Source organism: Leptonychotes weddellii, chromosome 4, assembly GCF_054177405.1.
Source record: "Leptonychotes weddellii isolate Sample4059 chromosome 4, ASM5417740v2, whole genome shotgun sequence".
NCBI lineage: Eukaryota > Metazoa > Chordata > Mammalia > Carnivora > Phocidae > Leptonychotes > Leptonychotes weddellii.
Window position 1 is genome coordinate 153,980,528 of NC_138372.1, and position 15,596 is coordinate 153,996,123.

A 15,596-nucleotide genomic window follows, 5' to 3' on the forward strand; every position below is an offset into this window, starting at 1 on the left:
GGCTCCCTGCTCGGTGGGGAGTCTGTTTCTCCCTCTGACCCTCCCCCCTCTCTCTCATTCTCTCTCTCTCTCAAATAAATAAATAAAATCTTAAAAAAAAACTTCTAATAGGACAATAGGAATTAATGTGATTGGGTCCTTCTTGCTGATTACATGTTGCCTCATCCTTACTTTGGGAAAGTTCAATCTGCAGGTAAACCTTCTCTGCCAGTGGTTTTAATGTAAACAAACCACAGAGCCAGCTTGAAGCCTGTAGGATAGAATTAGCTAGGAGAATTGTTTTTGTACACATTTTTTGAAACTGCACGTTTGCATACACACAAATAATGGCAGAGTTCTTTTCATGTGATTCTTTTATGAATAGGAAATTAAATGTTCATATCTCCACAAGATGAATTTAAAACTTGAAATCACTTGTTTTGGTGGAGAATAGCTTTTAGCATAGAGGCATTATAGTGATTAAAGACACAGATTTTGGAGTTAAATTGTCCGCATTCAAATCCCTACTCTATTTCTTGCTAGTTTTGTGTGACACATTGGGTAATAGTTAGCCTTTTGGTGCCACAGTTATCTTCACCTGTAAGATAGGGGTCATAATAGCTCCTATCTCATAGGTTTTTATGAAGGTGAAATTATGTAAAGCACAAAGTAACCACTCATTAAATGTTAGTATCATTGTTACCATTACTATTAAGACCCCTACTATTACTGCTTCTACAGGAATTGATCTTTTCATCAACAGTTTATTTTGAAAGCAAACTATGTGTGAGGCTCTGTCCTAAGAATTTGTTTAAATAAGACAGACACGCTCTGTTTTTGCAGAACTTGCAGACTGATAGGAAGCCACATATTGAACAAGTATATGTAAAGGAAATTGTTTGGCTCTGTGGTTGCACAGAATGGGCTTAATACATTCTTGTGGGCTGTTATAGCGCCAAAGAGAGCTTTTCATGAAAAGATCCATATGTAAGTTAAAACAGGAAGGATGTATACACAAATGGAAGAACCACATTTTGAGTTGAGGAATCAAAAATATATTTCCATGTGGTTTTCTTCTCAACTTTTACATTGCAATAAGATGTATTGGTCTTTGTAAGTTTATTCATGGTATTTCTACCTGTGTTCTTTTGGTTTCTTTTCAGTTTGGATTTGAAATTAGTTTTCCTGAATTTTGTTTAAAGGGAGTCACACCTAAGAATTTTGGTACATCTAATTTAAATCCTTGCATTCTTGCCAAAAGGGTAATACCATCAAAGGATAAGAACATTTTACCGAAGGTAATCTATGTTTAATTCATTTTGCAATCATCCATTCATGCATATTTTTGTTCTTATAAGATATGTTTGAATCTTAAAATTAACTTTTCTAATATATGTGCTTAAATGTGCTCACTGGCATAATTTTTAATTATAATTAAGCGCTTAAATTATACTGTGTTATCAGCACTGAATGTTGGCAAAACTATCATTATTTTGTTTTTAAAATGGAATGATCCTAACTTTAGATCAGTATAGGCCTGAAACTTCCTTTGGTGAGGACTTTGCTATGGGACCTTTCTGAGACTCGGTTTGGAGGGAATATGATACACTGGAAAGAGAACAGGCTTTGATGTTAGGTAGACCTGGGTTTGAAACCTGGCTCTGTCACCTATAAGGTGTTGTAACCTGGGTAGATTGATTAACTCATTCATGAAATGAAGACAGTAACACACTTACCTTACAAAGTTATTACGAAGGTTAAATGAGGAAAGGGATTACACTAACTGACATTTGCTTCATTCACAGTTTAAGAAGTATTGGTTTGTGTCCCATATCTCCATAGGGAGAAAGAGAGAGAGCACGAGCAGGGGGAAGAGCGGCGGGCAGAGGGAGAAGCAGGCTCCCGATAAGCAGGGAGCCCGATGTGGGACTCAATCCCAGGACCCCGGGATCATAACCTGAGCTGAAGGCAGTCACTTAACCGACTGAGCCACCCAGGCGCCCCAATATATTCTTTTCTAAAGATTATAAGATTGATGACTTCAGTGTCTCTTCTTTCATAAGACACCATTCAAGTATGGATAATATATTTAAGTTTTGCTGTTATGGACGGGAATCTTAGGGTACAATCTATCTCTCTCTCTCTCTCGTGTGTGTGTATTTATGTGTACATATACACATAATTAAAGATGGTGAAATTACTCAGCTTTCTGCAAAGTTTAAAACTTTGGGTAGTCTCCTCAAAATGTGTTTGCTTTTCTTTACCCTTCTTGTGAAGTATTGTAGCCTCAACTTCTAAAATATCTGTCCTCCTTCACTAGCTCACTGGTAACTTAGTTTTAGACTCTGCCCAAAGAAATACTGCAATTTTATTTCTCTGAGTGGAGCTCTCTTTGTTAATTAGGACTCTTGGCTTCACTAGCTCTCTTAACTTCTTCAGCATTTCTTTCAAGGATTTTTTTTTTTTTTTTTTTTAAATCTCAGCACACCACTCAATCTAAGTTCATTCTGGAGAATCTTCTCTTTCTATCTCTCAGTCTTGCAAACACTCTAAGTTTGTTTCTTCAATATCCTAGCTTCTTGGGTCACCTGTCTTGCTGAAAATAAACGGGAAAAGTTGAGAACTCTTGTCTTCCTTTGCTTTCCTCTTTCCAGACTCATTTTCCCTCTGTTAAAACTCTTCAGTTACTAAGAAATCTCTCTGTCTGTCTCTACTCTGAAAGGTAGAATTAAAATGGAAGAAATTCTTGTCTGCTATAGAGGATTTAATATTTGGCTTGCATAATGTGTAAACACCTGCTTTTAAAGATCGATTTTAAAGTTTTAAACTCTCATCACTAATTTGTTCACTTTTATTTTATTTGTAGAATTTAAAGTATTACATAATCTTATTTCTTTCATAGGTTTTCCATTATTATGGCCCTGCTTTAGAATTTGTGCAGATGATAAAATTATCAGATCTACCCTCCTGCTATATGTCGGACATTGAATTTGAGTTGTATCCTTTTATTTACATGTTCATTTTAGATTACATTTTCTGTGTCAGGTAGAATGTTTCCTCCATATTTAGATATTTGACCATGCTGGGTTTTTTCTTTAATAATATTCAGTATATTTTTCATTGCCATGGCTTTAAGAGAAGCTCTACAACTTTCAAAAGGAAAAAAATCTTCCTTCAAGTACTATATGCTCCTAGAATAGGCAGAAGACTTTCTGGTATTGCTACTCATTGCTAATGGGGTAGGGAGGATGGAGAAATGTTAGGAATATGTGGAGAAAAACTGAGTAATTTATATACTCCTGAAATGTGCAGATGTTTCTGTTGCCATCAGCAGGCTGGATATATAAGCACCAGTCCACTGTATCTTTTTATATACTTAAGTAAATACAAATGCTGTCTCATGTATCTGCAAATATTCGACATATTTTAGACTGTCTTTTAAGAAAAGGATTTTTAGAAGTACACCTAAGAACAGAACATTTTATATAAAAAGAAATTGTTGCCTGGATTTGGAACTCTAGCATGGTGTTCTTAAATTTTTGTGTAGAAACTATAGTTTTTACAAATCTCTTTTTCTGGTGGTTTATAGGGATGCTCTTCATAGAAGCACTTTTTTCTTGGTATATTTTCAGCATTAGAAAAATTCTTTTCCTTAAGGGGAGGAGCAATTGTGAATTCCTACAGTTAAAATTTTTAATAAATTAATCTAAGCACCTTGTGAATTAGAGGACCAAACTTGTTTCAGGGAGTAGTATTGTTTCACGGTTACCATTCTATCATTTCTTTAACTCCTTAGTGCAGAGGGTTGACAAAAAACAATACCAAACAGAATTCCATGTTGTTGTTGGAGCAGATTTCTTCTTTGCGTGGCAAGGTAGAGGTTTTTTGTTTTGTTTTTAACTTAACATTTAAGGATGGGTGAGAAAAGGGAATATAGTTTGTTAATCTGTTTTTGCATAATAATTTTGCTTCTTTAATATAACAAAGGATTTTGGTCCTAATTGATATTAAGATACATTGAACTTCCCATAATAACACCAAAGTACTCTGCAGACATGAAATGATATTAAGTTTTTGGAAGAGATTTTCAAAAATAAGCTTCATGACTGGTAATTTTGTTAGTTTTAAAATTTGAAAACACGTTAGATTATTGTTAATCTACTCCTTCAACATCTGATTTCAGTTATATGAGAAGATATTCGTACGCTTGCATTATCTTTTTCATGGTAGGACAGATGGGTGGAAATGAGAAAAACTTCTAAAGCCTCACAGTATTATCAATAAGTTTTCAGTTTTTCTTTTTTTTTTTTTAAGATTTTATTTATTTATTTGTCAGAGAGAGAGAGCACAAGCAGGGGGAGTGGCAGGTAGAGGGAGAAGCAGACTCCCCACTGAGCAAGGAGCCCAATGTGGGGCTCTGTCCAAGGATCCTGGGATCATGACCTGAGCCGAAGACCGACACTTAACTGACTGAGCCACCCAGACATCCCTCAGTTTTTCTTTCTTAATTCTGGTGATGTTTATGAGATTTGTGGCTATTTCAATAGTTATGTATGTGTATGTATATATTTAAGTCATCTATTTAAAGTCAAGTATAGTTTTTAATGGGAAAAACTAAAAGTTTGCTTTTCTTTCTGGTTATTTACTGTGTTTCTATGAAAACAATTTTTAATGCACAGAATATTCATTGGCACTATTTAACATTATTTTACTATTTTAACAACAAATAAACTATTTCAAACAATTCTGTAGGGAGGAAAATTATTATTAAAATTATAGTTTCAGCATGGCACTATAGTCAAATACTGGTTATAATTCCCTTAGAAAATTGATACAGTAATGGAAATAATGATTTTGGCCTTAAGATGCTTGACTATAGATAATTTAAAATTTTGACTTTCACGGTTAAGCGTCTGAATCTTGATTTTGGCTCAGGTCATGATCTCAGGGTGGCATAGTCAAGCCATGTTGGGCTCCACTCTGGGTCATGGAGCCTGCTTAAGATTTTCTTCCCCTCTCCCTCTGCCCTCCCCCCGCCCCACCCCTTGCATGTTCTCTCTCTGTGTGTCTCAAATAAATAAATCTTAAAATTTTGACTTTCAGCCTCTTTTTCCATAAAATTAAGTTTTTTAATAGTGTACTTGTGTTTATTTGATGAAGTAGCCTTTGAAGGAACAGCCTGAAGTATAATATTAGCCTGTGTTTTCATCCTCTAAAGAATACCTAATGTGAAATTTAAAACATTTATCTTTTCTTATTTATCCAACATGTATCTTATTATGTGCTAGACACTGTTTTAGGTATTAGGGATCCAGTGATGGATTACAGAGATGAACACTATCCTCATGGAACTTATATTTTGGTGGGAAAAAGAGAAAATAATAAGGAATATGAAGAGGGGAGCCTGGGTGGCTCAGTCAGTTAGGCAGCTGACTCTTGGTTTTAGCTCAGGTCATGATCTCAGGGTCGTGAGATCCAGCCCCATGTGGGGGTCTGCACTGAGCGTGGAGCCTGCTTAAGATTCTCTCTCCCTCTCCCCCATTCCTCACACTCCCTCTCTCTCCCTCCAACAAAAGGAACTATGAAGAAAACAAGCAGACTGCAATAGAGTAATAAGGTGAACTTACTTTAATCGAATTAATAAGATCATATATCTTTATAAAAATATGCACATAGAAATCTTGCAAAGTTGTATAGTAAAAAGAAAAAGACAGAAAAAGGAAAGAAAAAAAAGCACAAAGAATTAAAAAAAAAAAATCTGTTCCTACTTTAACCCAAGTAACTAAATAGTTCTCTGTTTAACCTTATCTAGTTCACCTAATTTTGGGGAGCCTCTTCATTCTAGGAAATGAGAATATCATTTATCATTAACCATTTCACCTGTGTTTTCAAATAGGGGAGGGGAGGAGTATGGTAGAATAGAAAGTCTCAAGTAAGAGTGTATATACTTTCGAAAACTTAGATTTAAGTCCTAGTTCTACCACTTACTGGCTTATAGCTTTTTAAATTGTAAACTGTAAGTAATAATCCCTGTTTTACCTGTTGCGAAAGTTGCAATGAAAACCAATTGGAATATATTTTACAAGCTGTGAAGTATGCTATAAAAGATGGTTGGTAACTAATTTTAATATCTTTGAAGTTTATCTGGCCTGAATGATAGACATGCATATGTGAAATATTTTCCTGAAAGGTATAAAGCTCCAAATATCCTCTAGATAGGGCGCCTGGGTGGCTCAGATGGTTGAGCGTCTGCCTTCGGCTCAGGTCATGATCTCAGGGTCCTGGGATCGAGTCCCACATCGGGCTCCCTGCTCCTTGGGAGCCTGCTTCTCCCTCTGCCTCTCTCTCTCTCTCTGTCTCTCATGAATAAATAAATAAAATATAAAAAAAAAAAAAAAGAAAAAAAGAAAATCTCTACATATTTAAAAAAAAAACAAAAAAACAAAAAACAAATATCCTCTAGATATTTTGAAGATAAAATGAAATTTTTAGGAATTGCTTTTATAGGTAATTTTTCAAGTCAAAATCAGATACATACCTGTAATTTGTTTAATACAGGTATAAAATAATCCTTAGTGCATCTCGTTATTGAAGACAGGCAACACTAATATTAGAAGCAAACTAAATGATATATCGTATTTTCAGTTGTTTTGTTTTAAATTTGGTATATTAGATTGTCATTTTTATTGCTTCTTGGACAACGACTATAAAACATTAGAGTATTCTTGGGGTGCCTGGGTGGCTCATTGGTTGAGCATCCGACTCTTGATTTTGGCTCAGGTCATGATCTCAGGGTCATGAGATCGAGTGCCGCATTGGTTGGGTTCCGTGCTCAGCACAGAGTCTGCTTGGGAGTCTCTTTTTCCCTTTTCCTCTGCATCCTACCCCTGCTCATGTGCTCTTTCCCTCTCTCTCTCTCTCTCCAAAATAAATAAATAACATCTTTAAAAAATACTAGAGTATTCTTTATCAGTAAGGGACAAATAAATGATGGAATTTTTTATAGATGTTCCTACTTTAATGCAGCAAAAGGGATGATTTTTGGAAACATAATTTAGCTAACATATCTCTGAATGTGAAGCACTGTATTTTCCTTTTATACTAGGTCATAATTAGTTTTTTACATTTTTGAAAAAAGTAGTTTTGATTTGCACGCTCATCCTTTGAAATAATTCTAATGCTTTATAACTTGGTTTTCATTTATTTTTTCAGCAGTTTTGTGTGAGGGGCTGGGGCAGAGACTGCCTGCTGTGTGCCCGGGGCTTGTTTCAGATGCTGGAGAGAATAAAATGGACAAGGTCCCTCCTTAGGAAGCTTTCATAGTACTTAAATTTTAGTGATTTATATGATCTTAAGTCAACTTCTGACTTTAAAAAAACAAATTTGATCAGGCCCAGAGTAAAAATAAAAACCTTTTATAGTGAAGCTTATTTTATTAGATTAGTAAAAAATAAGAAGATTGTTAAGGAATCATGATATCTACTAATTGTATGACCAGGAAATATTTTTTATTTTGTTTTATTTATTTTTTAAAAAAATTTTTGAGAGAGCAGCAGGGGTGGGGGCTGGTAGTAGTAGGAGGGGCGGAGGGAGAGGGAGCTAGAGATTCTTAAGCAGGCTCTACACCCAGCATGGAGCCTGATACAGGGCTCGATCACACAATCCTAAGATCATGACCTGAGCCAAAATCAAGAGTCGGATACTTAACCAAACGAGCCACCGAAGCACCCCAGGAAATATTTTTTTTAAAAGATTTTATTTATTTATTTGATAGAGAGAGACATAGCGAGGAAGGGAACACAAGCAGGGGGAGTCGGTGAGGGAGAAGCAGGCTTCCCGCCGAGCAGGGAGCCCGATGTGGGGCTCTATCCCAGGACCTTGGGATCATGATCGGAGCCGCAGGCAGACGCTTAATGACTGAGCCACCCAGGCGCCCCCCAGGAAATCTTTTTTTAAGAAGAGAGTTTGCAAGGTTAGAAATGTGATTCCCTTAGTGCCTGCTTGTTCAGGTGGTGCCTACTGAAAAGAATGAACCAAAGTTTTGAAATGGTATTTGGTTTTTAAATTCTGGAGATAGTATGATAACCTAGAAGCACCATCCTCAAGTCTTAGAGTGTATCTAATGATTAGTGCATGAGTGAGAACGAGTTATCAGAATCCAAGTTTGTTTTGAACAGAGTATAAACAATTGACATAAATGTATTTTGTAGGAAATTGTAGTTTATGGGATTTAGAAATGTTTATTTTCGTATTTGTAGCAAATGTTTATTCAAGAATAAGTTGTCTCAAACATTTGGCTACTTCTTTGCCTGGGTAGGACATACTTATAATATCAGGCTTTAAGTTGTGCATTGAACTGCATTTAGCATCTCTAATTTGTTAAGCTTTAACTATAATAATTACATAATTAAGTTATAACTGGGCCCTGATCTAGCATACTCACAGCTTTGTCTATCCTTTGGGCAAAATACTTTTGTTATGAATTTTGTGCTACATAGTCTTATTTATGCAAGTATGAAGAACTAGGATTTAGTGTTTCAAAGTTAAATATAGATCTTTTTATATTTAATGATTATTTTCTCTTGCTAATATTTTTTTATTTTTAGTGTCTAATAATTATGTGAAATACATTTGTCTTAGAAATAAAAAAAGGCATGGCTGTAATAACAAAAATAAACATTTAATTTTCCCTTTTTTTTGTTCCTAATATACTTATTTGTATATCTAAGAATAATAAGATAATAAATATCAGTAAAACTAATACATTAAAGTATTGACTTAATATCATATATGTCATGAGACTCATCCATCTACAAGTGACAATTAAAAGTGATTTTTCTGTTCCATTGATCTGTGTGTCTGTTTTTGTGCCAGTACCATACTGTCTTGATGATGACAGCTTTGTAATAGAGCTCGAAGTCTGGAATTGTGATGCCGCCAGCTTTGCTTTTCTTTTTCAACATTCCTCTGGCTATTCGGGGTCTTTTCTGGTTCCATACAAGTTTTAGGATTATTTGTTCCATTTCTTTGAAAAAAGTTGATGGTATTTGATTAACATAACATAATAAAATAAATTTTAAAAGAAGTCATTTTTCATTAGATTTGAGATCTATAAGATATCTTACTTAAATTTCCCCAGAATTAAAAAAAAATGTTATTTATTGGGATTTGCTGGTTGTTGTAGCTTATATTTCTAAAATAACAAGCAAAGTGTAGCTTTCGGAGTGCAGTTTGTTTTATTCAGTACCTAATCAAATTGAGATTTTGCCTAAATATCATATGCTGGCTTTGGGAAAACAAATATTTAATAAAAATCTGTATGCCCAGCCCTGGGAAGGCAAAGATGAATAAGCTGAGTTTTCTCACAAATCAGTCAGAAGCTGCTGTATGTTTTCTGGCATATGATTCATGGTTTCTTTGCAGTTTATACCTTATTAGGATTAAATCTCTGATTTCTAGGAACAGAGTTTCGAAATTACCTACAGATGTATTATAATTTTGAAACCAGAACAATAATCCATCCAGACAAAAGGTTATAAAATTATGGCTAAGTATGACAAAATCTTTTGATGATGGCGTTCCCAGCCTCTCACTCGTTTGCAGATATACAAAGAAATGATACCACAACCTGAACTTGAAGCAAATATTGTGAATAACAAGGTTTTCAGAGATCTGTAACTTACTGGAAAAGAGAGGCCATGTTTGACTACCTTTTCTGGTTTTTTACTTTTTTTTCTGACAGTTTGGGCAGTGTTTTTGTTTTTCCAGTGGACTTGTGAGAGAGCATTACAAAGTACCTATTAGAGGGGCGCCTGGGTGGCTCAGTTGGTTAAGCGACTGCCTTCAGCTCAGGTCATGATCCTGGAGTCCCTGGATCGAGTCCCGCATCGGGCTCCCTGCTCAGCAGGGAGTCTGCTTCTCCCTCTGACCCTCCCTCATCTCATGTGCGCTCTCTCTCTCTCTCTAATAAATAAATAAAATCTTTAAAAAAAAAAAAAAGTACCTATTAGGTGAAATTCGAGTGGAAAATTGTCAGGTGACACTATTTAAGAATTAATCTCAGTGTGCAGTCACTAAAAATATATTCTGTTTTATCCAGGTCGGTGCTCTCTTTGTATTGCCATGTGCTATTAGTAACACACTCATTCCACCTCCCAGCCAGCTCAGTTCAAGAAAATGGAGAGAATACATAGCTAAAAAGCCTAAGACAATCAGTGGTAAGTAGTAAATCGTTGTTTTATGAAATGGAGATAACATGCTTGATGAGAAAATAATATTTATTACTACTGATTAAAATGAACCCACATCCTTTTAAGATTTTTTATTATCTCTTAGTAACCTACTGTTAGTAACAACAAAGTGTATGCTACCTTATTCAAAAAAATATCAGTGATCTAAAGGCGGAAGTTTTGATAAAGTACATAGCTAATTATATTGAACATGGGTTTCCTAGAGACATTTCAAGAATGAAATTTATGAAAATAAAGTGGTGAGGGTGCCTGGGTGGCTCAATCAGTTAAGCGTCTGCCTTTGGCTCAGGTCATGATCCCAGGGTCCTGGGATCGAGGCCCAGGTCAGGCTCCTTCTGCCCCTCCCCCTGCTCATGCACAATCTTTCTCTCTTGCTCAGTCTCTCAGATAAATAAATAAAATCTTTTTTTAAAGAAAAAGAAAAAGTGGTTATTTTATTATATGGTAGGTACATAAGAAAACAAACTGGTGATTAAGTTTTCTAAAGAAATTAGAAGTTAACAATTATATGTTATGCAGTGTTCTGCGTACTTTAGAAATATTGGCTCCTTTAATTCTTATAATAGCCCTATAAACTTATTTTTATATCCATTTAACAGACTAGGAAATTGGGGCTTGAAGAAGTTACAGAGCTGTTAATTGGCAGAATCTAATAGTTAATAACTCTGTAACTTCTCCAAGGATTTGAACCCAGGCTCTGTGCTCTTAACTACTACTGCACTGTATTGCATCTAGTAGTTTATTACATTCAAAATGTCACTGTCAAAATGAAATCTTAATTTCTGTTGTAAAATCAGATCATTTATATCCAAACTTTAGTATTTTATTAGGTAATTACAGCTCAAAAATTTTAGTTACTTGCCCGAAGTCATATAGCTAAAGAATGTTTCTTCATACTTTGCTTATATGTGTTTTTTTTATTGGACAATAATTTGTTTAAATTAGTTTTGAGCTTGTAGTTAGTTTTCGAGACCCATGATATGATGGGACTAAGAATTGGAATTTGAACATGCCCACCTGGATTGTTCTAGAAGACATCTCTAGCAATACTCCAGAGCCATATAATCCTGAGGAATATGGATTTAAAATCAGCAACTTACACAGTATTATATAGGTGAGATACTGAAATCCATTTTAGCAAATGTTGAATTTGAAAAGGAGATGATAACTATATGGAAATTTAAATTTAAGAGTTTGAGATTAGATCTATTATCCCCAGAGAGTGGTCAGGGCTAGAGATTTAGATTTTACCAGCTGTTTGATCTATTCTATAACAAACCAGCCTAAGACTAGTGGCTTCAAAGAGCAAATGCTTTTATTTGCTCACAGTTTTGCAGTTTGACCTAGGTTCAGCTGGGCAGTTCTCCCATTCTCACCCGTGGTCACGGATGTGGCTGCACTGAGCTTGTGGGTTGTTCAGAAGTTGGGCTCAGCTTGGGATGCAGGGACAGCTATCTTTCTTTCCCCATGTAGTCTCAGAGCCTTTTCTCTTGCCCCATGGTTTCTTCATGTGATCTCTAGCAGGTTAGCTGGAATTTTTACGTGGTGGCTTAAGACTCCAAAACGTACAAAAGTCAAAGCTGCCAGGACTTCTAAGGCTTAATCCCAGAACTGGCCCAGCATCACTTCTGCTGTATTCTTTTATTTTTTTTTATTTTTTTAAAGATTTTATTTATTTATTTTACAGAGAGAGACACAGCGAGAGAGGGAACACAAGCAGGGGGAGTGGGAGAGGGAGAAGCAGGCTTCCCGCGGAGCAGGGAGCCCGATGCGGGGCTTGATCCCACGACCTTGGGATCATGACCTGAGCTGAAGGCAGTCGCTTAACGACTGAGCCACCCAGGCGCCCCTGCTGTATTCTTTTATTTAAAGCTACTCAGAAGAGTGGCCCAGATTCAATGGGGAGGTGATTAGACAAGGGTGTGAATACTGAGAAGCCACCAGTGTAGAAAGCCTCCCAGTGACTGTGTATAGGTAATAGTTGAAGCCTTAGGAGTAGTTGGACAAAACCATATAGACAGCATGACTAGAGAAGAGAGCCAAGGCTAGGATCTTCAGAAATACCTGAATTTAAGGTAAAGGTGGAAGAAAAGCTAGGAAATGATTTAATATTAGTGGTTGGAAGACCCTAGAGAGCTATAATCATTAACATCAACATCAAAGTATCATTTATTGCATGACACACTGTGAGAAATAAAGGGGAGTCAAACTGGGTCCTTACACTTGAGGAAGTAGTTGCACGGTCTTTTTCTTTGTGGAATTTGTAGTCAAGTGATGAAAGCACTTTGAAAAATCATTATAAATCTGTTTAGTCGACACTGCGAAGGTGAAGTAGAGGATACTTCCAGAGTGTTTGGCCTGGCATAGTCGCAAGAATTCAGAGCAGCTTCCTGGGGGAACAGATGTTGTTCATGTGGTTAATTGCACTGTACTAGTACATAAAGAAGTGCAGCTCTGGCCCTTCTCAACTCCTCCCAGGGAGCAGATGTAGCTGTGGGGGTTTGGGCACCTGCTAAAACAAAATCAGAAATAGGTGTGCTAGGTGGCAGTAGAGGCAATTTCACTTATTTTACATGAAATCATAGGATAATATTTATCCATTTCTCAATATTACACATGTTTAAGGCTTACTAATATGAATTGCATATTAGTATCTCCTAACTAAACTTGAGTATATTCTGGACAGCCCATTATTTATTTTTTCTTTGTAACTTTTTCTAAGGTAATTTACTGATTTAGAATTTATTCTTAAATAGGTTTTTTTTTTTTTCATGAGTTTTATTGCAACTTTAAGAAAATACCTTAGTATGTGGCTTGATTTGATTTCCTTAAATTATCACCTCTTGAAATTTGGAGATTAATATTGGTAACTTCTGAATAATAAGACATATATCACATGACATTCTTCAAAGGCAGGTTGTTGATTACTGATCAGGCTGTATCATTAAGTGCTGATGAAGCTGACACTTTACAGTATTTTTTTTTTTATCTTAGAAGTAGAAACAATCAAATTGGACAGTTGATTATTAAGTTCTCTTCTACCCATAGCCCTTTCTGTAGGGGAAATTATTTATCTCATCGACAGAGCTCCTTTTGTAAAAGAGGAGCCAAGTTTTAGCTAGGATAAAGTTTTCACAGCTCTTACTTAGGAAGCACTTACTTAGTACCACTACCCGTAGCCTCTCTCACTATTCCAAATAAGATACCACCTGTGCGATCAGCCTCTTAAGTCAGCATTCTGTTCCCATGCCTTACTGCATTATGTCCAGCTGTGCTCTGTTGTTGGCCCTGCGTGTCCCGTCCTCCAAGCTAAACTTTTATACTGTTTCCTTAAGCTGTTCTCTGATTTTCATCCTTTATGACCTTGTTCATTCATTCAGTCAATCAGTCAGTCAGTCATACCTTTCATTCATTTTTTTTTTTTTTTTGAGATTGGTAGATATTGTGGATCAGGCATGGTACAATATCTGGAGATTAGTAATGAGCAAGATAGACCTCGCTTCTCCTTTCCTGGAATTTGACCCGTAATAGGAAATAGATATTGAGAAGTCATTATTAAGTCTTAATTATAACATTGTATTCAGTACCAACCGACTATAAATCCACAAGAGATAGTATCTTGAAAAAGGTTAGATGTGGAAAGGCTATCAACAACAATGTGGGGGGGGTGTGTAAGCACTTGTACATATTTATTTATATTATCAAGCATCTACAATATAGTAGGCCCCGTTACACGTGCTGGACTGGCAGTAAATAGAACATAGTCCATGTCCTCGGGAAGCTTACATAACAGTGGAGGGAATGGGTTTAGATTTTACCTCAGAAACCCGTATGGTTAGGTCTCTCAGTTTTGATGGGCCTTTACTCCAGGCATTTTCTCATTCAGGACCTAATTTGCCATCCCGTTTAAAATTGCAAATAGACTCTTCTCCTGACATTTTATCCATTTCCCCAGCTTTATTTTTTCTCTTTAGTACTTATCACTATCTAATATACTAAGTGTGTGTCTTTTTCTCTCACTCGAAGTGACAAGAGACAAGATGGAATTTTTTACTTTTATTCATTTTATTTTCAGTGCCTGGAACAGTACCAATTACTTATTAGGTACTCAAAAATAGTTGTTAAGTAATATGTGAAATATATATTTCCAGGTAGTAATAACTGTTGTCTGGAAAAGTAGAAAGATTTTAAATGGATTCCATCGTGCAATGTGAATAAAAATTTGTGCCCCAGTTTTTAGCAGTTCCTTAAGTTTAACAAATCATCTCTGATGAAATAAAATACATACATAGTTTGAACCATATGGTATTGCTTATTTGTATATCAAAAATTGTTAAGTATCAGCAGTTTCATATGGTTTGACCTAAAATAGAAAACCAATGTCCCATTTGAATTATGCTTAAATTAAGTGTAGTCAAAGAATGATTTTTAACAGTGATTTTCAGTGAAATACCCAGAAAGTATTATGATACTAGGAGAAATGCAAAAGAACTATGTGAACAAATGCAACTGAGCTAAACCCAATTACTCTGAAGAAAGGCTTCTATATTTAACACTTGTACTGAAAAGCCAGTTGTATAATGAAAAGTGCTGGCTTACCATATGTTCACAGAGAAGTTTTACAGAATTGTCAAAAAACTGGATGTTGATCATTGCCTCACTGTACATTACAAATGAATAAGCTAAAGTATAGAGAAATCAACAACCTTCTCTAATATCATAGGGTGCAGTCAGAATTTTCACCCAAGTCTGACTGCGTCTACAAACCATCCATGTTAATTTTACAATCTTGAGTCCTATTGTTGTCTCATTTTTTTTAATTGGAATTCTTTTGAAAGGAAATATTTTAAAGGCACTCTTGAAAAAAGTTACTGTTTTGTTGATTGACAAGTCTTCTAATACAAATATTTTTAAAGGGACTAGATTAATAAGAGCTAATGAAATGTTTTGAATTGATGAAGCATGTACCTTTATTCTTTTTTTTTTAAATTTTATTATGTATGCTAATCACCGTACATTACATCATTAGTTTTTGATGTAGTGTTCCATGATTCATTGTTTGCATATAACACCTAGTGCTCCATTCAGTACGTGCCCTCTTTAATACCCATCACCAGGCTAACCCATCCTCCTACACTCCTCCCCTCTAGAACCCTCAGTTTGTTTCTGAGTCCATAGTCTTTCATGGTTCGTCTCCCCCTCCAATTCCCCCCCTTCATTTTTCCCTCCGTACTATCTTCTTCTTTTTTTTTTTTTTTAAACATATAATGTATTATTTGTTTCAGAGGTACAGGTCTGTGATTCAACAGTCTTACACAATTCACAGTGCTCACCATAGCACATACCCTCCCCAATATCTATCACCCA

General features: G+C 35.7%; 1 protein-coding gene and 1 long non-coding RNA gene across 2 annotated transcripts in view; one reads left to right on the forward strand and one right to left on the reverse strand.

The window, feature by feature from the left end:
- The first annotated feature begins 1,148 nt into the window (after nucleotides 1-1,148).
- Nucleotides 1,149-15,596, forward strand: part of MTBP (MDM2 binding protein) — a 57,587-nt gene continuing 43,139 nt past the window's right edge. The window contains exons 1-4 of the mRNA XM_081816468.1: nucleotides 1,149-1,277; nucleotides 2,882-2,976; nucleotides 3,781-3,853; nucleotides 10,079-10,196. Of these exons, the coding sequence (XP_081672594.1) occupies nucleotides 2,921-2,976; nucleotides 3,781-3,853; nucleotides 10,079-10,196 (247 nt within the window). The 5' untranslated portion in view covers nucleotides 1,149-1,277; nucleotides 2,882-2,920. The remainder of the gene's footprint in view (nucleotides 1,278-2,881; nucleotides 2,977-3,780; nucleotides 3,854-10,078; nucleotides 10,197-15,596) is intronic.
- LOC145720966 (uncharacterized) lies at nucleotides 12,381-13,746 on the reverse strand. The gene is made up of 2 exons (XR_014144357.1): nucleotides 13,632-13,746; nucleotides 12,381-12,741 (listed from the first exon to the last, which is right to left on the reverse strand). It is a non-coding gene; the product is annotated as an uncharacterized LOC145720966 (long non-coding RNA).